General features: G+C 44.0%; 1 protein-coding gene and 1 long non-coding RNA gene across 2 annotated transcripts in view; one reads left to right on the top strand and one right to left on the bottom strand.

The window, feature by feature from the left end:
* The first annotated feature begins 225 nt into the window (after positions 1-225).
* The window catches only part of HCK (HCK proto-oncogene, Src family tyrosine kinase), a 45,536-nt gene continuing 18,526 nt past the window's right edge, over positions 226-27,235 (top strand). Inside the window, exons 1-8 of the mRNA XM_016188125.2 lie at positions 226-486; positions 16,056-16,173; positions 19,182-19,224; positions 20,822-20,918; positions 21,828-21,926; positions 23,316-23,419; positions 25,982-26,131; positions 26,448-26,600. Of these exons, the coding sequence (XP_016043611.1) occupies positions 16,057-16,173; positions 19,182-19,224; positions 20,822-20,918; positions 21,828-21,926; positions 23,316-23,419; positions 25,982-26,131; positions 26,448-26,600 (763 nt within the window). The 5' untranslated portion in view covers positions 226-486; position 16,056. The remainder of the gene's footprint in view (positions 487-16,055; positions 16,174-19,181; positions 19,225-20,821; positions 20,919-21,827; positions 21,927-23,315; positions 23,420-25,981; positions 26,132-26,447; positions 26,601-27,235) is intronic.
* LOC132537678 (uncharacterized) overlaps positions 8,294-27,235 on the bottom strand; it is a 31,110-nt gene continuing 12,168 nt past the window's right edge. Inside the window, exons 2-3 of the long non-coding RNA XR_009549139.1 lie at positions 9,251-9,374; positions 8,294-8,368 (exon numbers count right to left, since the gene is read on the bottom strand). This is a non-coding gene — a long non-coding RNA (uncharacterized LOC132537678). The remainder of the gene's footprint in view (positions 8,369-9,250; positions 9,375-27,235) is intronic.

Raw genomic sequence — 27,235 nt, forward strand, 5'->3', positions numbered from 1 at the left:
AGTCAAAATCCTTTGGGGGCAGGTTAAACTTCTTAGGGGCAGGATCTTTTTTATTGTAGAGTGGGAGGGGAGCAGGGCTTGAAGCCTCCGGAGGATATATAGTTTTAAAACTTGAGTTTGGGGAAGTGACCGGGAAGGGAGATGAAGATCCCAGAGGTGGGACTAGAATCTGCGGGGCGGGGCTAGACACCTCGAGGCGGGGTTAGTGTCTCCTGTCTCGGTTGTAGTGCTTGGTCAGCCTCTGGGCAACCCCGGGTCCTCGATTTGGCACTTGGGGTAGAAGTAGAGGCGAGGGGGAGGGACCCGAGTGAGTCGCTAAGAGCTGAGCCTGGGAGGCCCCTCGGAGCGCTGCCCCAGCCTCTTCTCAAGAGTCACTCAGTCTTCCTTGGGGCACCGGCGCCCCAGAACCCTGGGGGCTGCAGAGCTGGGAGGGCGCTCGAGTTGCGAGGATCCGGGCTGCCCGCGAGAGGAGGAGCGGGCACCCAGGTGAGTGCGGCAGGTCCGGGACGCGGGATACTGGCTGGGAGCCCGGCCGGGGGTCTGCAGCGCGCGGGGAGCGCGGGGTAGTGAGTGGGACTGGCAGCGGCACAGCCTGGCGGGAAGTGGGGGCAACTGTTGGTGGTGAGGTGTGGGGAGGAGGCTCACCCGCCAGGTGGGCTGGAGGATTGACCCGGAGGGAGGGTGCTCAGATGAGGGGCGGAAAGGCCTCTGGGAGGGGAAGCTCAGGCTTAAGTTGGTGAACTTAATATGCTGGAGCAGCTGCTTCTCTGAGATATCTAGGTTCCCTTTCCTTCTGTAAAAGGAATGGGGGGGGGGTTGTTGAGAAGAATGGGACGGGACTTCCCAGAGCTCAGCAAGGAAGTCCTTTACGATTGATGGTGCAGGTGGGCGCCGGGTCATGGAAGGTTGGCGGCCGCTAGGGGCGTGACAATACCAGCTGCACCCAGGCGGGACTGCAGCTGGGGCTGCTGACTACGCGCCTCCTCACCCCCTCCCACCCCCTGATTCAGAACCTCAGCAGCTCTAGGGCAAACCCCCAAACCTCCAGAACAGACAGCAGGATGTCTGAAGCCCTTCACTTTCCTCCTTGTGATGGCTTGGGGAAAGTCACTCTTCATCTCTGAATTCCAACTTCCTCATCTGTCAGATGGAGCTATTTCTTCCCAGCCTGTAGTGAGCTAGAGTATGTGAGAGCGGCTGTGGGTGAGACACGATTTAGTGTAGTAGTTAAGGAAGGGACTTTCTGGGGGTGTTGAACCTTGGGCAGGGAATTTGGCTTTTCTTTGCCTTGGTTTCCCTAACTGTACAATGGGAGTAGTAGTAATAATTGCCTGATGGGTTTGTTTTGCAAATTAGATTGAGTTACTGAAGGGAAGCAGTTAGAATGTACATACCTAATATCTATTAACTGCTGTCATAGGTGGTATGGTCTAGCCTTAGTGGTTCTCAAACTTTAGTGATACACCAGAATAACCTGGAAGGTTTGTTAAAACACCTTTCTGGGCTGTAACCCTAGAGTTTCTGATTTAGTAGGTCTGACATGGGACCCCAAGAATTTGCATTCTCATCTGATGATGTGACTGGCAGAGGCACTTCACTTTGAGAACCACTATTGTAAACTATTGGTCAGTACAGAGAAAGGCCTCAATAACTACCAGTTCCCCTTTCCTATTTTCTCTTACTGGTTTTTTTTTTTTTGGGGGGGGAGGGAGAATACAGAAAAGTGAACAGGATAATATACTAACTCTCCCAGGAACTCGTCACTCATAATTAACAAATGTTAATATTTTATTATGTGTATGTCCTATTTTAAAATACATAAGAAGGAACAAGGAGATAGCACAATAGTTGTGCAAGATTTCCATGCTCAAGGCTCCAGTGTCCCAGGTTCAATCTCCAGCTCCACCAAAAGCCAAAGCAAGCAGTGCTCCAGTTTAAAATATACACATATCTATAACATATACAGTTATAAACAAGATTACTAAAATGGGGGAAATTGAAGCCTTCTCCAGTCTGTGACTTTATGACTGTATCACACACACACACACACACACACATTTTTGTGTTTTAAATATTACATAGATGCTAGCTGTGAGATTATTCTCTGATTTTCTTTTGTTCCCTCTTCTTATCATTAAGTTGTCAGGGTCTGACCAGGATGAGAGAAAGAGATCTATGCCATTCTTTCTAACTGAAGTCAGACTACATGTCTTATTTCTTTCTTTCCTTCTTTTTTTCTTTATGGGGGGGGGGGATTAATGGCTTACAGTCAACAGTAAAATGCAGTAGTTTGTACATGTGTAACATTTCTCAGTTTTCCAAATTAACAACAGTTCAACCCCATCTAGGTCCTCCTCTGCCATCATGTTCCAGGACCTGAACCCTCCTCCCCACCCCAGAGTCTTTTACTTGGTGCAATACACCAAACCCAGTCCAAGTTCTGCTTTGTGTTTTCTTATTTTTTAACTTCTGTTTTCTTATTATTAGTGATTTAATAATGATTGACAAGACTGTGGGATTGGAAGGGCACAATTCATACAATTCCTACCACCAGAGCACCATATCCTATCCCCTCCATTGGAAGCTTCCCTAGTCTTTATCCCTGTGGGAGTATGAACCAAAGATTTTTATGGGGTACAGAAGGTGGGAGGGCTAATTTCTATAATTGCTTCTCTGCTGGACATGGGTGTTGACAGGTTGATCCATAGTCCTAACCTGTCTGTACCTTTCCCTAGTGAAGTAGGGTTCTGGGGAGGTGGGGGTCCAGGACATACTGGTGAGGTCATCTGCCCAGGGAAGTCAGGTTGGCATCATGGTAGTATTGTTCTACTCCTGTCTATTAGTGAGATCATCTCATATTCGTCCTTCTCTTTCTGACTTATCTCACTTAACATGATTCCTTCAAGCTCCATCCAAGATGAGTTGAAAAAAGCGACTATATTTAATAGCTGAGTAGTATTCCATTATGTATATATATCACAACATTCTCAGATGTCTTATTTCTCATTCCTCTGTTGATGAGCATTCAGATTGTTGTACACAAAAGGCAATGACGCTGGGACTTGCTAGAAGTATGACCATGAATAGGTGTTTCTTGGGGGAAAAATGCCAAGAGACTGGGTAGTGAGAGGACACTTCTGTTCTTCTCATTTTGTGTAAAGAGAGGGTTGAGTGCTGGAAGGGTCACCCAAGGAGTCTGGTTCAGACAACTGAGAGGGATTTGAATTTTTTAAAGTATTTATTTATTTGTTATTGGATAGAGACAGAGATAAATTGAGAGAGAAGGGGGAGATAGAGAGGAAGAGAGACACCTGCAGACCTGCTTCACCGCCTGTGAAGGGACTACCCTGCAGGTGGGGAACCAGGGCTCAAACCGGGATCCTTAAGCCGGTCCTTGCTTTGTGCCATGTGCCCTTAACCCGCTGCGCTACCGCCCAACTTCCGAGGGATTTGATTTTGCTGACCTTTGTATCTATTGATGCATGGCTCCTGTCACAAGTCTCATTTTTTTAGAAATTTTTATTTACCCTTTTGTTGCCCTTGTTGTTTTTCATTGTTGGTGTAGTTATTGTTGTTGTTTTGTATTGTTGTCTTCACCGGGCTGGCTTCAGGGGCAGGTAACAGACGACCCGGGACTCATGGCTGGATTGTACACAGTATCTCTTTATTCATGCAGGACGCAGCGCAATCTATACCAAGCTAAGCTAAACTACAAACTACAAACAATCTTGTCCTTATAAATATACTAGCCCAGTAGGGTGGGAACAGGATGCGACGCAGAGAGGGTGGAGAGAAAAGTGACTGGTGAAAATCAGGGTGTGACAAGGAGAGGGGGCGGAGCAGGCAAGAAATCTACCACTGAACCACCAATGCCCTGGAGGGAGGGTGGTGCTTATTAACAGCGGTTATGTAAATAGAATACAGTGTTATGTAAATAGAATGCAGGGGGGATTAAACCAAATGAAACAGAAGGGGTTTTTAAAAGCAGAATTAGAAGCATACCAACATTGGATAGGACAGAGAGAAATGGAGAGAGGAAGGGAAGACAGAGATGGGGAGAGATAGACACCTGCAGACGTGCCTCACCGCCTGTGAAGCGACTCCCCTGCAGGTGGGGAGCCAGGGGCTCAGATAGGGATCCTTGAGTCAGTCCTTGCACTTTGCGCCACATGCGCTTAACCTGCTGTGCTACCACCCGACTCCCCCAAGTCTCATCTTCTTTGCAGCAAGATGGCAAAGATCTTCACCCACATTGCTTACTTTACTGTGCCTGGTACTTAGTAGATACTCACACAAGGGAAACATGAATCTTTTTTTAATTTAGATAAAAACTACGTTGATATTTTAGGCTTCTTTTCTGAGTTTTTTTTTTTTATGATTAGTATAGCACTTTATATACAAGTTTGATCCTACTTATTCACATTGAATTACATTGTGGCCATTTTCCCATGTCATCACAATTTCCTTGAGTTTTTAATAGTCATGTAATGTTCTATTGTTTAGATGCACTATAATTTAGTGTTTAACCATTCTAGCAAAGAACATTATGTAGTTTGCAATTTTTATTTATTTTAAAGATTTAAAAAATATTTATTTATTCCCTTTTGTTTCCCTTGTTGTCTTATTGTTGTAGTTATTATTGTTGTTGTTATTGATGTCGTCATTTTTGGATAGGACAGAGAGAAATGGGTAGAGGAGGGGAAGACAGAGAGGGGGAGAGAAAGATAAGACACCTGCAGACCTGCTTCACCGCTTGTGAAGTGACTCACCTGCAGGTGGGGAGCCGGGGTCTAGAACCAGGATCCTTGAGCCAGTCCTTGCACTTTGCGCCACCTGTGCTTAACCCGATGTGCTACCACCCGGCTCCCTCATTTATTTATTTATTTTTACCACAGTACTGCTCAGCTCTGGCTTATGGTGATGCTTGAGGATTGAATTTGGGATTTTGGTGCTTCAGGCATGAAAATCTTTTTCCATAACCATAATGCTGTCTTCCCAGCCCTAGTTTGCAATTTTTAAAGGTATTTTTGAAGTGAAATTCACCTAATGTTAACAAATTACACATTTTAAAATGAACAGTCTTGTGACATTTACTGTGTTGTACAGCCATCATATATCCCTGTAGTTCTAAAACATTTTCACTAGCCCTAAAGTAAACCACAACCATTAAGCAGTTATCTACAGAATACTTTCCTCCCAGTCATTGGAAGATGTCAATTTTCTATCTGTAGGTTTAATTTATTCTGACTGCTTAGTACACTATGTGACCTTTTGTATCTGGCTTCCTTCACTTTGCAATTCTCTTTCTTTCTCCTCTAGGGCTATCGATTTATTCCCATTTTGTTGTCCCTGTTGTTACCCTTGTTGTTATTATTGCCACTGCTGTTGTTGTTGGATAGGACAGAGAGAAATCGAGAGAGGAGGGGAAGACAGAGATGGGGAGAGAAAGACAGACACCTGCAGACCTGCTTCACCACCTGTGAAGTGACCCCCATACAGGTAGGGGGCCAGGGGTTTGAACTGGAATTCTTTTTTATTTTTTCCCTTTTGCTGCCCTTGTTGTTTTTTATTGTTGTTGTAGTGATTATTGTTGTTGTTATTGATGTTGTTATTGTTAGAAAGGACAGAGAGAAAGAGAGATAGGAGGGGAAGACAGAGAGGGGGAGAGAAAGATAGACACCTGCAGACCTGCTTCACCGCCTGTGAAGTGACTCCTCTATAGGTGGGGAGCCAGGGGCTCGAACCGGAATCCTTACGCCAATCCTTGTGCTTTGCACCACCTGCGCTTAACCCACTACCTGCGCTACCGCCGGACTCCCTGAACTGATTCTTAAGCCGGTTCTTGTGCTTCACGCCATGTGTGCTTAACCTGATGCGCTACCTCCAGGCCCTATGCACAATTTTTAAAAAAAATATTTATTCCCTTTTGTTGCCCTTGTTTTATTGTTGTAGTTATTATTGTCGTCGTCGTTGTTGGATAGGACAGAGAGAAATGGAGAGAGGAGGGAAGACAGAGAGAGGGAGAGAATGATAGATACCTCCAGACCTGCTTAATTGCCTGTGAAGCGACTCCCCTGCAGGTGGGGAGCTGGGGGCTCAAACCGGGATCCCTACGCCGGTCCTTGAGCTTTGCACCACCTGCGCTTAACCTGCTGTGCTACCGCTCCACTCCCTTTTGTCACAGTTTTTAAGGTCCACCTGTGATATAGCATATAGCAGAACTTCATTATTTTTATGACTGCATGATACTTTTATTGTGTATACAGATATACCACATTTTTTATCCATTTACAGATGAAAATCTGGGTTATTTCCACCTTTTGACTATTGTGACTAGTGCTACTATGAACATACATGTGTGCTCATTTGTTTGAACACCTGTTTCCAGTTACCTTGGGTACATGCCTAGAAGTGGAATTGCTGTGTCATGTGGTAATTCCATGTGGAATTTCCTGAGCAATTGCCACAATGCTTTCCACCATTTTGCATACCAATAAGTCATGTATGAGGGTTCCAATTTTTTCACTTCCTCACAATAACTTGCCGTTTTCTTCTTAAAATTATAGCCATACTAGAGGGTATGAGAAGTGTGACTTTTTTTTTTTTTGAGAGAGAGAGAGACAGTTAAGAGACCGGATTAAGCACACATAGTACGAAAAGCAAGGACCCACAAGGATCCTAGTTCGAGCCCCCAGCTCCCCATCTGCAGAGGTGTTACTTCACAAGTGGTGAAGCAGGTCTGCAGGTGTCTATCTTTCTGTTTTCCCCTCCTCTCTCAAATGTTCTGTCTTATCCAAAAAATTGAAAAAAATGGCCATAGGAGCAGTGGATTCATAGTGCAGGTACCAAGCCCCAGTAATAACCCTGGAGGCAAAAAAGAGGGGGGGGGGAGAAAGAAAGGGAGAGAGAGAGAGAGAGAAAGAAACAACAGCACAAATGCTTCCTTCACTGCAGTGGGGGCCAGGCTCAAACCTGAGATGTCTCATGGCAAAGCAGTACACTAACCGAGTGAGTTGTTTTCCAATCTTGAAGCATGATTTTTTTTTTCTTTTTATCAATTTAGAAGCATGAGTTTTTAAAAATATTTATTTATTTATTCCCTTTTGTTGCCCTTGTTTTATTGTTGTAGTTATTATAGTTGTTATTGATGTTATTGTTGTTGGATAGGACAGAGAGAAATGGAGAGAGGAGGGGAAGACAGAGAGGAGAAGAGAAAGACAGACAGCTGCAGACCTGCTTCACCGCCTGTGAAGTGACTCCCCTGGAGGAGGGGAGGTAGGGACTCGAACTAGGATCCTTATGCCGGCCCTTGCACTTTGTGCCAGGTGCGCTTAACCCGCTGCGCTACTGCTCGACTCCCGAAGCATGAGTTTTAATCTCACCCCAACCAGACTGTTTCCTGGAGGTGAGGATAAGAATGTCTGCATTTAGGGGAATGCCCAGTGCTTGTATTTTAAACTCTTCTGGAAAGTAATTTCCATGAAGGCACAGATATATCTTTCTTCTAAACCATTGTGTTTCTGACACCCAACATAAGAGTAAGATCTCAGACATTGAATGTATGAATGATAAACAATTCCTTTCCCCTTACCTTGCTTGAGATATTTCATCTCATAGGTATATATCTAAGTTGGCCTCACTTCGTGTTTTTTTTCCCAATTAGTGTCTGTTTTTGTTTTGTTTTGATTTTAATATTATATATATATATATATATATATATATATATATATATATATAAAATCAGGCTTAAAGAACATAACTCCCCCCCTACCAAAACACACACATAGCAAGTTAGTGGTTCAGTCTCTCTTAGCATGCATCTTTATTTATTATTATTTTTATTTGCCACCATGGCTATAACTGAGGCTTGGTGCTGCACAATGAATCCACTGTTCCCAGTGGCCAATTTACCTCTTTTTTTTTTTTTTTGACAAGACAGAGAGAAACAGAGAGGGGAGGGAGGTAGAGAGGGAGAAGATAGACAACTGCAGACCTGCTTCACCACTGGTGAAGTGTCTCCCTGTAGGTGGGGAGAAGGAGCTTGAACCTGGGTCCTTGCACATAGTGCTATGTGTGCATAACTGGGTGTGCCATTGCCCAGCCCCCGCCTGCATCTTTCTTAATAAACCCTCACAACACTTTGCTCCCCCCCCTCATTTCTTCAGTTCCTCCCTGTCCCCACAAGTTCCCATAATGACACTGAAGTCCGTTGACCCAGGATACTTAAGGGCAGTCAAGAGACTAGGCAAGCCCCTCTCACCACTGCTAGAAGAATGAAGAACAATAGAGTAACTTGAGTGCTGACACTATCAGACAAATTGTGATATATTGGGCAAATCCTTCACCTTCTGAGTCTCATCAGCCCCATCTGAAAAACAGGATTAAGCAGGATATTACTTCACAGTTCACACAGTACAATTCCAGTAATGTTAATGCACACAAAAGAATACTACATACTTTCTTTTTAAAAGATATTTTCCGTTTACTTATATTTATTTATTTATTTTTAGACTTTATTTATTTATTAATGAGAAAGATAGGAGAGAGAAAGAACCAGATATCACTCTGACACATGTGCTGCCAGGAATCAAACTCGGGACCTCATGCTTGAGAGTCCAAAGCTTTATCACTGTGCCACCTTCCGGACCACTATTTATTATTTATTTATTTATTTAACCAGAGCACTGCTCAGCTCTTGCTTATGGTGGTGCAAGGGATTGAACCTGGGACTTTGGAACCTCAGGCATGAGAATCTGTTTGCATAACCATTATGCTATCTACCCCTGCCATACTATATATTGCCTCCCGGCCTGATTTTGAGCCATAGAAGACAAGAAGCATGTGCATTCAGAGTCTTTAAACCTTTCAGGGTCTGGGTGGTAGTGCACCAGGTTAAGCGCACATAGTACGAAGTGCAAGGACTGATGCAAGGATACCAGTTTGAGCCTCTGGCACCCCACCTGCAGGGAGGTTGCTTCACAAGCATTGAAGCAGGTCTGCAGGTGTCTCTCTTTCTTTCCCCCTCTTTATCTTCCCCTCCTCTCTCAATTTCTCTCTGTCCTATTAAAAAAAAAAAAAGAAAGGCCTCTAGGAGCACTAGATTTGTAGTGCTGGTGCCAATTCCCAGTGATAACCTTAGAGGGAAAAAAAAGCCTTTCACATTCCCATCACACAGGACCTCAGGTTAAGCCTGAGAAGCAAGTGCCTTCTCCACTATAGGGAATAAATTAGAGCTAGGGAAATGACTTACCCAAAGTCATGTGGCCATTCATCAGTGGTGGACCCAGACTGTGAAGCCAAATATTCTGACCCCAAGTTTGGCTCACATCCTCCTGCACTGGTAGGTCTTAAACTTCAGCATGTATAAGAATTTCCTGAAAGGCAGGGGAAATAACATAATGGTTGTGCAAAATGACTTCCATGCTTGAGGCATCAAAGATCCCATGTTCAATCCCTAGCACCACCAGAAGCCAAAGCTAAGCAGTACTCTGGTGGAAACACATACACACACAGTGGTCTGGGAGGTGGTGCAGTGGATAAAACATTGGACCCTCAAGCATGAGGTCCAGAGTTCAATCCCCAGCAGCACATGTCCCAGAATAATTCTCTAGTTCTCTTTCTCTCCTATCTCTCTCACTAATAAATAAATAAATAAATAAAATTAAAAAGAAAAACATACATAACCTCCTGAAGAATTATTATATGTGCAGAGTTGTATAGTCCAGGTTCCCCAGCCTGAGATTCTGGTTCATAGTGTGTCCTATACAGGAATCAGTGAGGCAGTCTGGCAGGTGGGTAGTGGTAGATCTGGACTTCAATGCCCTTGGCATTGCATATTCCAGAGTGACTTTCCGGTTCTCTCTATAAATAAATCTTAAAAAAAAAAAAAAAAGAGGAGGAGACGGAGGAGGAGAAGAAAAAGAGAGAAGACTATCGTTGACAATAGAACAGGAGCCTGGGGAGGCTAGAGAAAATGTACTTTGAATCCAGGAACAGATTATTATCAATGTCCAGAAAGAATTGAGGGACACAGACAACAGTAAGTGGCAGTGCAGTCTTATTGCAAGGGGGAGGTAAAAGTAAACACTCAGAGGGGAGTGCAGATGGATTCTAGAGTTTCAAGCTGTCAGATTATATGGGATCTGTCTGGGGTAGGTTTGGTATTCTTGGGAAAGGTAGGCTATTGTTCATCATAGGACTGGGATACGTAGGTTTCTTAGAAGCTGTGAAGTTTTCCTGGAATTCAGGGGCCTTTTTTTAACTGACCATAATTGTCTATTTCAGAAATTTTATAGTGTCAGGTACAAGGCAGGTCCCTGGCTAAGTGGAATAGAGACTTTATTGTAATGCTGGTATAATGAAGCTGGGGTCATGTAGTGAACATTTCAGACACCATCTTGATTCCAGTTGGTTTCTTCCAGTTCTTGTTTACCACTTGGACCATAAGGAAGTGGTCAATGTCTTATTTGAAGAGTTCCTCTGGTTTTGCATTTGATTTGGCTGTGAAAATGGATGTCCCCTTCTCATTAGTATAGTCTTCGTTAGAGTCAAGTGTCACCTAGTGACATTTCAGTCAACAATGGACCACAATATGCAGTGGTTGTTCTTATAGGCTATACCAAACTGGGATATATATATATAGTCTATATGCAACATGTATGCTATATAGCCTAGGTGTGTAGCAGGCTATACCATCCAGTCTTGTGTAACTACACACTCTGATTTCCACATAATGACAAAATAACTTAAGAATGCATTTCTCAGAATGCATCCCTGTTGTTAGGTAACACCTGACTACCTGGGTACAAGTAGTAGAAAATTAACTTAAACTGACTGGAGGCAAAATTGAGAATTTCTTTACCCATGAACTGGAAACATCCTAGGGTTGGAAGAAGGTAGTCATAGCTAGCCTCAGATGTTCAATAATGTCTTCAGGAATCACTTTATCTCCATTTCTTGGCTCTGCTGAGCTCTGTGATAGCTTCTCTCTAAGACAGTCCCTCCCTTCCTGATATCACGATGGCTCCTAAGACCTCCAGGTTCCTACATCAACAACCCTATGGAGAGAGAGCTTTTTCTCTCTTAAAATTTTTTTATTATCTTTATTTATTGGATAGAGACAGCCAGAAATTAAGAGGGAAAGGGGTGATAGAGTGGGAGAGAGACACCTGCAACACTGCAACAGTCATGAAGCTTTTTCCTACAGGTGGAGACTGAGGTATCTAACCTGGGTCTTTGTACATTGTAACATGTACACTCAACCAGGTGCACCACAATGTGCCTTTTCTCTAATTTTTTCAGGTTATATATATTTCTTTTTTTAATATATATTTATTCTTTTTTGTTGCCTTTGATGTTCTATTGTTGTAGTTATTGTTGTTGTTGTTGTTACTGATGTCATCATTGTTGTATAGGACAGTAGAAATGGAGAGAGGAAGGGAAGACAGAGAGGGGGAGAGAAAGACAGACACTTGCAGACCTGCTTCACTGCTTGTGAAGCAACTCCCCTGCAGGTGGGGAGCCGGGGTCTTGAACCAGGATCCTTAGGCAGGTCCTTGCGCTTTGCACCAAGTGCGCTTAACCCGCTGTGCTACTGCCCAACTCCCAGGTTATATATTTTTTAATCCTGGCTATTAGGATGCTTAAAGGTAAATCTAATGATGTCAGCCAGGAAACACACACACACACACACACACACAGTTAACACAAACACAATTGGTTGTTCAGGGAAATGGAATTCCCTGATTGGCCAGACCTGTATTAAGTTTTCAGACACTGAAGGAAAGAACTGTTGTAGCCCCCATAAAACCTGATAGACTGAGTGGGAGAGCCTGACCACATTTTCTCAGAGGTGACAAGCCTTTCAGACAGCCTTCTCTAAGAACCCTGTGGTCATCTCAAATATGTAAACTGCAATGAAAATGGCACTTCATTGGTGCATGGAGAGAATTTCCTCACCTCACACAGTATACTATTTCCTCACCTTCACAGGACACTCTTACCAAAATCCATGAGATATAATTTTCCACCATGCATAACCACACAATATGCTTTTTTTTATGTCCTGGAAATGTTAAACATATCTATCTCAAATCACAGAAAGGTTGGTGTCTGTATTGAATGCATGGAAGGACATTATAAGGCAGTGACTGATTGCAGTAATTTTTCAAATTAATGAGCTGGCGCACCAGGAGCTTGAGTCAATTCTTTACTTACAAAAGGCAAATGAAGCAGAAGCTGCTTAAAGCCTTGAGTTGGTACGTTACTCCCCATTCTCACCAAAAATATCTTTGTAAACAAAAACAATCTTAAAAAAAAAAACCTGTAAGACTAGGAATTTTGGATTTCTTCTCTTAAACCACAATATTTGTGCTTACTTTAATAAGATACGTATAATTGAACTCTAACTGCTTTAGAAGCAAATGGCAATTGTGCAAAGATGAAGGAAATCACTCCATTATGTGGCTGCTCACAGCGTCCCTTCTGAGTAATCATGGGGGGGGGGGGCAATTTGGGAAAAAAATGAAATATCTCTGTAGCTTTTACAATCCAGATTTGACCCTGATCAGGTAAGTAGGTATTCTTTGTTTTTGAATGTATCTAATCCATGAGCAACTAGGTTGTCACTGTATCTCTAGAATGTCCCATGTCTGAATTTGTTCACTTTTTACTGTCTCATAGTAGCCACCCAGGAGTCAGGCCACCATCAGCTCATGTCTGCACAACTCCAAAGCATGGGGTTCCTTCCCTACATCCCACTGGGTGTATATTTATATAAAATACAATTTTTTGTGAGCTGGTTTCACTGCTCCTAGGCTGCTTTTTCTTTTTCCAGATGGAGAGAGATACAGAGGAAGAGAGAGATAGCACAGCACAGGAGCTGTCCCTGGTACATGGTACTCCCACGTAGTGCCAGGGCTCAAACTTGTACCTTGCACATGGCAAGACACACGCCCAACCCAGGGCTCCTATGTAGGATTATTTAATTGAAATGTGTTCATTGAATCCTGTCATTCCCTCACCTAAGGTTTCCCATGAGCTTCCCCCAACCTTAGAAAAATCAGATCCAGAATCCTCACTAGCTGTACAAAATGTGGCAGCCTCATCACATCCTATTCGTACTGCTGCCTGAAATGGACAATCACATAATTGCCTTGCAGTGCCTCACTCTCTTTAAACACATTCCAATCTCAGGACCTTTGCACTTGCCCTCCCCTCTGTCTGGAACACTGTTCCCTCAGAGTGTGACATGACTGGCTTCTTTGTGTCATTCTGGCTTTAGGTCAATATCACTTCCTCAGAGAGGTTTCCCCAAGAGCTCTATCTAAAGGGGCTCCCCACTTGCTTCTGTATATCACATCCTCATTCACTGACCTCACAGTTTTCACTCATATTTGTTAAAGATTATTTATCAGGAGGGTCGGGCGGTAGCGCAGCGGGTTAAGCGCACATGGCACAAAGTGCAAGGATCGGCATAACGATCCTGGTTTGGGCCCCCGGCTCCCCACCTGCAGGGGAGTCGCTTCACAGGCGGTGAAGCAGGTCTGCAGGTGTCTATCTTTCTCTCCCCCTCTCTGTCTTCCCTTCCTCTCTCCATTTCTCTCTGTCCTATCCAACAACAATGACAACAATAACAACAACAATAATAACTACAACAATAAAACAACAAGGGCAACAAAAGGGAATAAAATATTTTTTAAAAAAGATTATTTATCAGCATGAGAGACAGAGAAGGAGGGGCGAGGAGAGAAGAGAGAGAACACCAGAGCATCTCTCTGGCATGTGATTCCAGGTATTGAATTTGGTTACCTTATGCTTTTTAGCCCAAAGCTCTATGCCACCCTCCAAACTGCTCTTTTTTTAAGATTATTTATTTATTTATTAATGATAAAGAGGAGGAGAGAGAAAGAACCAGACATCACTCTGGTACATATGCTGCCAGGGGTTGAACTTGAGACCTCATGCTTGAAAGTCCAGTGCTTTTTCCACTGCACGACCTCCCAGATCACAACCAAACTGCTTGTCACTAGATTTGTCTTATTTTTTAAAACTTTTATTTATTTATTTATTTATTTATTTACCCTTTTGTTACCCTTGTTGGTTTTTTGTTGTTGTAGTTATTATTGTTGTTGTTATTGATGTCATTGTTGTTGGATAGGGTAGAGAGAAATGGAGAGAGGAGGGGAAGAAAGAGAGGGGGAGAGAAAGATAGACACCTGCAACCTGCTTCACCACCTGTGAAACGACTCCCCTGCAGATGGGCAGTTGGGGGCTCGAACCAGGATCCTTACCGGTCCTTGCACTTCATGCCAACTGTGCTTAACCCGCTGCGCTACAGCCCGACTCCCATCTTATTTTTTTAATATTTATATATTCCCTTTTGTTGCCCTTGTTGTTTTTTTATTGTAGCTATTATTGGTGTTGTCGTTGCTGGATAGGACAGAGAAAAATGAAGATAGGAGGGAAGACAGAGAGGGAGAGAGAAAGATAGACACCTGCAGACCTACTTCACTGCCTGTGAAGTGACTCCACTGCAGGTGTGGAGTCGGGGGCTCGAACCGGGGGCTCGAACCGGGATCCTTATACTGGTCCTTGCACTTTGTGCCACATGCGCTTAACCCGCTGAGCTATCGCTCCACTCCCTGTTTTTTTTTTTTTTTTTTTTTTTTTTTTGCCTACATCTTCCATTGATCTCCAGTGTCATTCTATAATGGAGAAATTTTTTAAAAATATTTATTTATTTTCCCTTTTGTTGCCCTTGCTGGATTTTTTATTGTTGTTGTTGTTATTGTTGTTATTGATGTCGTCATTGTTAGGACAGAGAGAAATGGAAAGAGGAGGATAAGACAGAGAGGGGAAGAGAAAGATAGACACTTGCAGACCTGCTTCACCACCTGTGAAATGACTCTCCTGCAGGTGGGGAGCTGCGGGCTAGAACTAGGATCCTTATGCTGGTCCTTGTGCTTTGTGCCATGTGCACTTAGCCCGCTGCACTATGTCCGACTCCCATAATTTTTTTTTAAGACTTGCTTAATTATTGAGAAACAAAGGGAAGGAGAGAGAATCTGGCATATGAAATGCCATGGACAGAACTCAGTACCTTATTTTAGAAGGTCCAGCACTTTATTCACTGCACCATTTCATGGGCAGCAAAGACTTTATTTTCTTACTGTTTAGGAAAGTGCTCAAGGGGCCAGGTGGTGGCAGACCTGGTTGAGCTCACTTTTTACAGTATGCAAAGACCTGGGTTTGACTCCCCCCTACAGGTGAAAAGCTTTGCAAGTGGTGAAACAGTGTTGCAGGCGTCTCTCTTTTTCTCCTTCTCTAGCACCTCCTTCCCTCTTGATTTCTGCCTGTCTCTATCCAATAAATAAAGATAATAAAAAAAATTTAAACTGCTCAATAAATGTTTGCTGAGTAAGTGAATGACCAAATAAATCCATGAGAAAAAGAAGAGAAGGACAAAATAGAAAGGAGAAAAAAGGAGAAAGAGGCTGCTATAAGACAATTATAAAGTGATACAAGGAATATGGTGCCTTGACTATAATATAAACAGTTTGAGCCACATTTTGTGTTCTCATCTTTGTCATTTACTATGAATAACAATGTACTATAAATAATAGTATGGTTTTTACTTTAGTGTTTGCTCTGAGACTGACATTGTGCTGAGTATTCCTGGTTTACATCTTTCCAGCACCCTGAGAGTAGCTTTTAGCCCCATTTTGCTGATGAGGAGGTGAACCTGGGGGTGGTGGGGGAGGTGATGAGAGGGGTTCTCAGGTTGGGGGGGCCAAGTTGTTATCTCAGGCTTTCTGACACAGAGCCTAGACATCTACTGCCTACACTGGTCTGTAGCTCTCCCTGTTGAATTCTGATGATTGTGATTCATTGGAGGTGGTGAGGGTCAACTGAACTCCTTATGGAGAGGGTGGGTGAATGGGGCTGGCAGGGAAGGCGATGAGAGCCAGCCAGGGGGGCAGGAGATCTGGCCCCTGTCTTGTGGCCTCTACTGTGTGGGGTTCCAAGCAGGTTTACCTCCCCAATCTCTGCTGCAGGATGGGATGCATCAAGTCCAAGTTCCTCCGGAATGAAGACAAAATCTCAAAAACAGATTCCAGCACTAACCCGAGCAGCCCCCTTTATGTGCCGGATCCCACATCCTCAGGCAAGCGGGTGAGTGGGAGAGGAAGAAGAATTGGGGGTTGTGGGGCTAGAAGCTGCCCTAAATTGCCCTAATCTTTTATTTGCCCAAGGATGAGGGTATGTTTAGGTGAAACAGAGCTGCCCAGCCACAGGCAGAGCCCTAACTCTCCAGGATACATCTGCCCATGCACCTATGGCAGTGACCAGGGTTTCCAGCCAAGAACCCTGTACTGTACCCTGAGTCACTTCCCCAGCTGCAGACTGGAATTGTTGATCCCTCTCCATCCTGCTTGCCCTGCTCCAGGCATGATGCCTAGAACAGGGCTTATTCTGGAAATAGGAGAACAGTGGCAATATCACCTGCCTCCCTCTGACTCTTGACCTTTATTAATACAGCCTGAGATTACAAAAGCTTCTCACACTCATGACATCCTGAGGTGACGTGTAAATCCTAAAACACTCCCAGGTCTGCCCCTCCTTTCTGTGGCTAGGTCTCCATGTTCTCAGGTTCTGCGAGACCTTCTAGCTTGTCACCAGTGGGAGGCAGAGGTTTTCTCCCATGAATTTCTGTTTGTCCACCTTGAGCATCAAATTGAAGGGAGGACATTACCAGCCATTCATTGTTCCCCTCCTAGAGGACATTAGTCTGCAGCAAATAAGTAAGGACTCTAAGGTCAAATTAGTTTGAAAAACATTGCATGAAGCAGACTCATTCCCTGTAAGACTTTTCAGTCCTTATGAGTCTCTGTAATAGGCCTTGTGATTCTCCCCCCAAAAATACATACTTTATTTTTTTTAATTTTTTTATTGACACCAAGCTTATTGTTGGGACTCAGTGTTGGCACTACAAATCCACAGTAGCCATTATTTTCCTTTTTTTTTTCTTACCCTCTTTCTTTTTTCTTTTCTTTCTCCCTTTCTTTCTCTGTCTTTTTATTTTACTTGATAGGACAGACAGAAATCAAGAAGGGAGGAGGAGATAGAAGAGAGAGAGGGAGAGAGAAAGATAGACACCTGCAGGATGGGGGAGACAGCATAGTGGTTATGGAAACAGACTCTTATGTCTGAGGCTCCAGTGTTCCAGGTCAATCCTTTGCATGCACCACCATCAGCCAGAGCTGAAAAGTGCTCTGGTTGAAAAAAAAAAAAAAAAATAGACACCTGCAGACCTGCTTCGCCTGCATCTCCCCTGCAGGTGGAGAGTGAGTGCTCAACCAAGTGCACCACTATCTGGCCCCCTAAAAGATGTATGTCTATTTCCCAAACCTGTTTCTATTTTATTATTTTTTATTTATTATTGGATAGGGACAGAGAGAAATTGAAAGGGGAGGGGAGACAGAAAGGGAGAGAGACAGAGAGATACCTACAGACCTGCTTCACTGCTTGTGGGGAGCTGGGGTTTTGAACTGGGATCTTTGTGCGAATCCTTGCACTTCATACTATGTGCACTTAGCCCAGTGCGCCACCACCCAGCCCCTATTTCACACTTTCTTTCTCTCTGCCTCTCTACCTCTAAATAATAATAGAATGAATTAAAATATTTATCCTTCTAAAGAAATAGCCTTACTCAATAGTGTACTTTTTTTTTTTTAATATTTTATTTATTTTATTTTTGAGAGAGATACAGACAGAGAGAGACACAGAGAGAAATACCAGAGCACTGCTCAGCTCTGGTTTATGGTGGTATGGGGGATTGAACCTGGGACTTTGGAGCCTCAGGCATGAGAGTCTGTTTGCATAACCATTATGCTATTTCCCCCACCCAATAGTGTACTTTTGAGCTCTGGTATTGGAGGTGAGCGTCTTTTCCTTCTTGTCAGAGCTGCTTGGAGTGTCAGAGTGTAAGTACTGATTCCCTTTTGGATTTTGTTTGTCATATGAAAGAGAGGGAGACAACCATGCTGCACCATCCATGGAGAGCCATTTTTCTTGTGTTCCTGTGGTACCAGGGATCAAACCCAGGGCTTCATGTATATAAGGCACATGGTTTGCTACTGAGCCACTCCCTTGACCCTCCCCTTTATTGTAATCTTTTTGTTTATTTTTTTATGCTTGGGGGTGGGTTTTGTGCTAGAGCACAGCTCTGCTATTTATGATGGTGCATTTGTTTTTCCTTTTTCTTGTTTTTATGTGGTGCTGGGAACTGAACCAAAGGCCTCATGCATGCAAGGCATGTACCCTCTTCCATTGAGTCACTCCCTACAACCCCTTTGGCAGTTTCACATACATAATGGAGCCTTTTGTCATGGACATGTTGGTAGACTCAGAGCTTTTTCAGACATATCTTAGAAAATCCTAATCTGGGCCAATCCCCTCACTGTATGATGAGGGGAAGGTACAAGTCACTGTCCCTGTGTATATCCAAGACTGAGGGTAGAGCCCATAGCTCTAGACCTGGATCCTGTGCTGTCTATGTCCTACATGGGCTTTGGGCCTATCCTCAGCTCTCTCTAGGCCTTATTCTATGACAGGATGAAACACCGGCATGAAATGCTTTTGGATTTTTTTTTCCCCAACCAGAGTACTTCTCAGCTCTGGCACATGGTACTGCTGGAGGTTAAGCCCGGTCCTCTCACATGCAAGTCCTGTGCAATACTGCTGTGATAACTCCCCAACTCCGCACTAGAATATTCTTTCTTTTTTTGCCTCCAGGGTTATCACTAGGGCTTGGTGTCAGCACTACGAATACACTGCTCCTGGAGGCTACTTTTCGCATTTTGTTACCCTTGTTCTGGTTGTTATTTGTTGTTAGTTGTTGTTGTTGAATAGGACAGAGAGGAATCAAGAGGGGAGAGGAAGACAGAGAGGAGGAGAGAAAGACAGATACCTATAGACCTACTTTACTTGCAAACAACCCCCCTGCAGGTGGAGAGCTTGGAGCTTGAACTGGGATCTTTACGCCAGTCCTTGCATTTTGCGCCATGTGCACTTAACTGCTGTGATACCACTCAACCCCCTAGAATATTCTTTCAACACAGACCTTCTATAACTTCCACACATGGTTAGTTTCACCCTTTTCTTCCCTTTCTTTTTCATAGGGGCCTAACAGTAGCAATGGAAATCCACCAGGGTCCATAGAGGGTAAGTACCTGGCAAAAGTGTGCAGTGGAATCTATGGTGGCAGAAAATTAGATTAGATTCTTACAGCTTGGGGTAAAAATCATGCTTCCAAGTCTGAGGTCCTAAGTTCGATTCTTGGAACCACATACACCAGAGAGTTTCCCTGGTACCCCTCCCTCCCTCCCTTCCTATTTCATGAAATAAAATACTTTTTTATTTTTTAAGATTGTATTTGTTTATCAATGAGAGAGAGAGAGAGAGAGAGAAAGAGAACACACCAAAGCATCACTCTGGCATATGTCCTGCTAGGGACAGAACTTGAAACTTCATGTTTGAGAGTTGAATGATTTATCCACTGCACTACCTCCTGGACCGCAACAAAATAGTTTTTTTAAATTCCCTAAATTGCACTCATGTATTTTATATAGGTTATTGTATTTATTTCTTTTTTTTTCAGTTGTTAATGCTTTATTAGATTTTTTTAATGAACAAGAAAACCAGATTTGGGGGTGATCCATTTGTCACACCATAAAGAATCATCCATGTTGAAGTTATAAAACTTTAAAATTGTTCTTTTTTGGTTAGTGATTTAATAATGATTGCCAAGATTGGACAACAGGAGGGATACAATTCCATACAATTTTCATGACATTGATATGCCATCCCTTTAATTGGAAGCTCCTCTATTCTTTAGCCCCCTGGGAGTATGGATCAAAGATCTTTATAGGGTGAAGAAGGTGGAAGCTTCTATAATTACTTCTTTGCTGGACATGGGTGTGGACAGGTTGAGCCATACCCCCAGCCTGTTTCTATCTTACTCTAGTGGGTCAGGGCTCTAAAAGGTGAGGTTCCAGGACACACTGGTGAGGTTGTCTGCCCAGGAAAGTCAGGTTGGCCTCATGGTAGCATCTGCAACTTGGTGGATCAATAAGAATTCAAACAAACAGGTACCATGTGGGAGTCCAGTGGTAGCGCAGCAGGTTAAGCGCATGTGGTACAAAGCAGAAGGACCAGCATAAGGATCCCAGTTTGAGCCCCTGACTCCCCACCTGCAGGGGAGTCGCTTCACAAGTGCTGAAGCTGGTATTCCTAGTTGACCCCGGGTTATTGTATTTCTTTTATTTATTTTTTTAATATTTATTCATTTTCCCTTTTTGTTGCCCTTGTTGTTTTATTGTTGTAGTTATTATTATCGTTATTATTGATATTGTCGTTGTTGGATAGGACGGAGAGAAATGGAGAGAGGAGGGGGAGACAGGGAGGGGAAGAGAAAGATAAACACCTGCAGACCTGCTTCTACTCCTCTGCAGGTGGGGAGCCGGGGGTTTGAACCAGGATCCTTATGCCGCTCCTTGTGCTTTGTGCCTCCTGCGCTTAATCCGCTGCGCTACCACCCTAACTCCCAGGTTATTGTATTTCTATTAACATTCTTTAGTAGCACAAACAAAACAATACTAGCTCTAAAATCATACCCAGCATGGCACGGTGCTTACTTATACCACAAGACAGACACATCAGGGGATCCTAGGCTGAGTGCCCGGCGCCAGGATGGGAAATACCCAGGGCTGTGGGAAGATGTAGATAAAGCCCCTACATCCAGGCCTCTCTCTTCACCCAGGCCCTGAGGACATTGTTATTGCCTTGTATGATTATGAGGCCATTCACCATGAAGACCTCAGTTTCCAGAAGGGGGACCAGATGGCTGTGCTGGAGGAGTAAGTCCCTATCCCAACCCCAACCCCCACCCCCAAGATTTATCTAGCCCTCCAGTGCTCAATTAAACTCTTGTTTACTGCTTCAGTAAAGAAATTGATACCTTATGCTTCGGTATAAATGGCTGATAAGAATTTGATCCTAATAGGGGAGGGAAGATGAGCCGATAATTGGGATGGGAGCCAAGGCAAAGGTGCATGTACATGCTAACAGTGCACATCCAGACAAGGAGGCATAGCGAACAGTCTTTTCTTGGGAAACTACCTCAGGCTCCTGTGATTAAGCTACAGGCTTACTGACAGACCCTCCAGAGGTGACTTTGCATCCCAGGGTCTTTGCAGTTCTGAATGTGTGATCCCCAGTCTTCACCATCATACCTGTAGTATCCTGCATGTGCTGGGGCCTAGGAATGAAGGTGGTGGGGCTAGAGAGCTAGTTCACTGGGTAGGGTGCTAGCACCACATGTGCTAGGTACCAGAAGAAGTTCTAGTGCTATGGTTTCTCTCCTTTTCTGTCTCTCTGAAAGAATTTAAAAAAAAGGAAGTGACTATGCTTGGTCAGACTTGAGCCCATTCCCTTTGTCTTTTGGCCCTGACAGAACCACACAGAGCCCCACTGTGGGGATAGTTAAATGAGGTCAAAGCTATGAGTTCAGGGAGAAAAAATGAGGCCAAAGATCTACAGCTGTGAGTGCAGGGACAGAACTTGATTCCAGAACCTCTGAAGCTCAGCAGAGGTCGACATGACGTCTACCCTATTAATGGGGTGATTCAGGGAGCTGGGCCAAGCATGACTCTCACCCTCACTCTACCACCTTTCTGGGTTGGGGGTATGTGAGACCAAGGCTAGGAGACATGAGAGGACCAGGGTGAGTCCTATATCCTGATTCCTTTGCTCCCTTTGTCCCTCAGGTCTGGGGAGTGGTGGAAGGCTCGATCCCTGATCAACCGGAAAGAGGGCTACATCCCCAGCAACTACGTCGCCCGCGTTAATTCTCTAGAGACAGAAGAGTAAGTATTCCACTTTCCTACCTTCTAAAAGAAAAGATGAGCAAAGCATGAGCAAATCCAATCTTGTTCTACCTCAGGACCTTTGTACTCACTGTCTTCTCAGCCAGACATGCTCTTCCTAAGGCTCTTGTCTTGACTCGCAATGGGTCCCCTTTGAGGCTCTTTTACTCAGGGAATTTGATATGTTCCCATGTGCCTTTTTTTGGTTGGTTGGTTTTTTGTTTTACATATTGTCTTTCTCCCCACTTAGAATGGGAGCACACAAAGGGAGGGACCTTGTGTGTCCATTGCTGTGTTCTTCATTTTATCTTATTTTATTTTATTCTCCAACCATTTTTAAAATTTGTGATTAATAGTGGGTTACAGGATTGTAAGATTACAAGTATAGTTCCACACTACAACCACCACCAAAGTTTTGTGTCTCCACCCTCTTAAAAACAGTTTGCTTCTAATTTGTTTTTTTCATTGTTGTGTCTTGACACAAGCTGGCCTACAGGAGGTGCTCAATGAATATTTGTTGAATCAAGTATATGGTGATACCAACCAGTGTCTTCTGAACCCACACCTGCTAATCACCCTTCATTTGATTCATTGGACAAACATGTATCTTCACCTCACTAATCCCTGTATCAAACAGGGGCTGCATGAACAAACATGGCCATGCCCCAGCTCCTCAAGGACCTTCCTGTAATTCACTATTGGCTGCAGCCTCTTCTTTGTGTCTAGTCTGACTCTGAAATATATAGTTATACTTCATCTATCCATCCATCTATTCAAACACCAGCACATGCTTGCCAAGCACCCACCATCCCCCACACATTCCTGGAATAGAGGTGTTAACAATGTGGTGACCAGTAGAAAGATGACTACACTGTAGGTGGTAATAGGGATGGCAAAATAGCTCAGTTAGATAGTGTACTTCATTGCCATGTGCAAAAATCCAGGTTCCAACCTGGCCCCCACTGTGCTGTGGTCTCTCTTTCTTCTCTCTGCCTCTTTGTCTCTGTCTGTCTCTATATGAAAATATTAGCCCAGAGTGTGAACTCCCAGGTGATGACAAAAAAAAATTAATTAAATGTAGGTGGTAACAGATCCACTTCAGAACTAGCCAGTCAGAGCTGAGAATGTAGTTCAGCAGTAGAGTACAGCTGAGACCCTGGGTTCAATCCATGGCATCATATGAAAGGTGGGATAGACAGAAGATTGCTCCGTATATTAGAGTACGGGATCTATATGCCTGAGATCCCAGAGGTTGCAGGTTCAATCCCTGGCACCACTGCAAACCAAACGTAAACATGGTTCTATTGCTCATAAAAATAAATGTCTTAAAAAAAAAAATTCTTCCCAGAAACCTGGGGTCCACACACTACTTCCACCCCTTCCCACCAGGTGGTTCTTCAAGGGCATCAGTCGGAAGGATGCAGAGCGCCAACTCCTTGCCCCTGGCAACATTCTGGGCTCCTTCATGATCCGTGACAGTGAGACCACCAAAGGTAACACTAGACCTCCCATGATGACTGGCCATCACCTTTGTCAAATTTAAGATGACAGAGGCCGTATCTCTTTAAACTTATTATTGTTTATATTTTTTAACTTTACTTATTTAATTTCATAGGACAGAGAGAAATTGATGAGGACACCTGCAGCACTGCTTCACCCCTTGTGAAGCTTTCCCCCTACAGACGGGGAGACCATATTATAAGATCTACACCTTATGGGGCTATTCATTCATTACAACTAATAATTGATTAGCATTTACTTGATTAATAATTAACTATGTAGTTCTAGCCAGGAAGATTACTCAGTAGTAGAGTACAGAGCTTGCATGCTTGAGATCCCAGACTTGATTCTCAGCACAACATATGCTAGAGTTGAGTGGTTTCTATTATCTCTCTTTCTTTTACTTATTTATTTATTTATTTATTTATTTATTTATTTATTCTCTTTCTCATGAAAAAAAATAAATAATGGTAAAGAAAACTAAGAAGGGGGAGCCAGGTGGTGGCGCAGCAGGTTAAGCACACATGGTGTGAAGCGCAAGGACCAACGTAGCAATCCCCTGGCTCCCCACCTGCAGGGGGTTCGTTTCACAGGTGGTGAAGCAGGTCTGCAGGTGTCTATCTTTCTCTCCCCTTCTCTGTCTTCCCCTCCTCTCTCCATTTCTCTCTGTCCTACTCAACAACAACGACAGCAATAACAACAACAACAATAATAACAACAACAACAATAAATAACAAAGTCAACAAAAGGGGGAAAAATTAAGTTTCTAAGAAACCTAAGAAGGGGCTGGGGAGACAGCATAATGGTTATGCAAAAGACTTTAATACCTGAGGCTCCAAGCTCCCAGGTTCAGTTCCAAGCACCAACATAAGCCAGAGCTGAGCTGTGCTCTGGTCTTTCTGTATCTTTCTCATTAAATTATAAAAAATAAAATATTTTTTAAATTGAGGCTTGAAAATTAGAAAAATGAGCAGTGGAAAGGCTACAAATTGGGATCGGGTTGTGGCATACCGGGTTAAGCACACATAGTACAAAGAACAAGGACCCATGCAAGGATCCTAGTTCAAGTCCCTGGCTCCCCACCTGCAGGGGGGATCACTTCACAAGTTGTGAAGCAGGTCTGCAGGTGTCTACCTTTCTGTCTCCATCTCTATCTCCCCCTCCCTTCTCAATTTCTATCTATCCTACCCAATAAAAAATGGGGAAAAATGGCCACAGGATAAGTGGATCTGTAGTGCTGGCACCGAGCCCCAGTGATAATCCTGGAGGCAAAAAAAGAAATAAAAAAAGAAAGAAAAGAAAGAAAGAAAGAAAGAAAGAAAGAAAGAAAGAAAGAAAGGAAAGAAAGGCTACAAATTTACCCAGGGGCCAGGCAGTGGTGCATGCAGTAGAGTATATTCGTTACCATTTCAAAGACCTGGGTTCAAGTTCCCAGTCCCCACCTGCAGGGAAGTCACTTCACAAGTGGTGAGGCAGGTCTGCAGGTGTTTGTCTTTCTCTCTCCCTCTCTGTCTTCCCCTCCTCTCTCCATTTCTCTCTGTCCTATCCAACAACGAACGACATCAACAACAACAATAATAACCACAACAAGGCTACAACAACTAGGGCACCAAAAGGGTGAAAAAATAGCCTCTGGGAGCAGTGGATTTGTGGCGCAGGCACTGAGGCCCAGCAATAGCCCTGGAGGCAAAAAATAAATTAATAAAAATAAAAATAAAAAGAATCTGGGTCAAGCCCCCAACTCCCCACCTGTAGGGGGGTCGCTCCGCAGACAGTGAAAAATGGCTGCTGGTGTCTATCTTTCCTCCTGTCTTCTTTTTTTTTTTTTTTTTTGCCTCCAGGGTTATCACTGGGGCTTGGTGCCTTGACTATGAATCCACTGCTCCTGGAGGCTATTTTTCACATTTTGTTGCCTTTGTTGTTGCCCTTGTTGTAGTTGTTATTATTCTCATAACTGCTGTTGTTGGATAGGACAGAGAGAAATCGAGAGAGGAGGGGAAGACAGAGAGGAGAGAAAGATAGAAACCTGCAGACCTGCTTTACCACTTGTGAAATGACCCCCTCAGGTGGGGAGCTGGGGGCTTGAACCAGGATCCTTACTGGCCCTTACGCTTTGTGCCATATGTGTTAACCCGCTGCGCTACCGCCCAGCCCCTCCTCTCTGTCTTCTTGTCCTCTCTCGATTTCTCTCTGTCCTATCCAACAACAACAACAATGGCAACAATAACAATAAAAACAACAACAAGGGCAACAATGGGGAAAATGGCCTCCAGAAGCAGTGTATTCATAGTGCAGGCACCAAGCTCCAGCACAAACCCTGGATAGGCAATATATACTTTCCTTGCCACTTTCAATTTCTAGAGACCATCAGCATTCCTTGGCTTGTGAGCCTTTCTCATACATCTACAACCGCCTGTATCCATCTTCACATATTCTACCACCAGTGGCCAAGATGGTGCCACTGGGAACCTTCAGTCATACTACTATGCTGGCGCAAAGTGGCAGGCAGGCTCGTACGGTTCCATTCCTTAGTGACTTCTCTCTGGTCAATTTAGGGAGCTACTCTTTGTCTGTGCGAGACTATGACCCCCAGCACAAGGACGCAGTGAAGCATTATAAGATCCGAACCCTGGACAGCGGAGGTTTCTACATCTCCCCACGGAGCACCTTCAGCACCCTGCAGGAGCTGGTGGCCCACTACAAGAGTGAGTTCTGCCCAGGGTTACATCCCAGTCAGGTTCGGCGTGAATCCCAGGTGCACTGTCACTTCTGAGCGTGCTGGACTCTCCCTGACCCTCCCCAAACATTAGGAGCTCTGGGTTCTCCTGATGTCCCAGGCCTATAAAATCACAGGATGGAAGTGACATCCCAGAATGCTCAACTCTCTTGCAAATGTCCCTGATGGTGGCAGCCCCATGGGACATTGGCCGGATCAGTGAACCAAACAGGAAAGACTTGAAGGGAAAGCCTTTAGCCATCTGGTATCCGGCTGCCCCAAACTGACCAGGGATTCTGTTTCAGAGGGAAGTGATGGGCTCTGCCAGAAGCTGACGATGCCCTGCTTATCCTCCAAGCCCCAGAAGCCATGGGAAAAAGATGCCTGGGAGATCCCACGGGAATCCCTCAAGCTGGAGAAGAAACTTGGAGCTGGGCAGTTTGGGGAAGTCTGGATGGGTAAGGACCAGAAGGAAGGGAGGAGGAGAGGTGGGGAAAGAAAGGTTGGTGCTTTTAAGAACAGCCCAAGACAAAGTAGGACTCCCCAGGGCATAAAGACAATACAGGAGCAATTTCTCTGACAGCAAGTCAAATTGTTCTACCATACAAACAAAAGTTCTGGAAGAGGAGTCCTCACCCTTTATGGAGCTGGGATACTCTACCAGTTGGAGATTGAAATAGCCAGAGGCTTCTTAGAAGGATGAATATTAAGGGCAGGGGAAATGCAGCTTGGCAATTTAGGTGAATTCATTGTTGACAGCTGATAAAGGAGCCATTCCAGGCTCCAGCTGTATATGCAGCAACGTACTAGGGCATTGTGGTACAGTACCCAAAAGCATATTCCATCTCTGTTATCCTGCCCCCTAACAGCCTGAGAAGAGTGTTATGTGTGGGTCTGTATGGAGGGGAGTGTATAAATCTTCCTGAACCCTTCTAGGTCCATATGGATGGAAAATAATTTAACTGACACAGAACAGATTTAATGAGAGGAGCAAATTTTAGTTATGTGCACACACAACCCTATGGAACCATGGAGCCTATAATCTGGTTATTCCAGTGAAGTTGTATCATCTTTAGAAAGAGAATTATTAGTG

The sequence above is a fragment of the Erinaceus europaeus genome, chromosome 1 (genome assembly GCF_950295315.1).
Source record: "Erinaceus europaeus chromosome 1, mEriEur2.1, whole genome shotgun sequence".
Taxonomy (NCBI): domain Eukaryota; kingdom Metazoa; phylum Chordata; class Mammalia; order Eulipotyphla; family Erinaceidae; genus Erinaceus; species Erinaceus europaeus.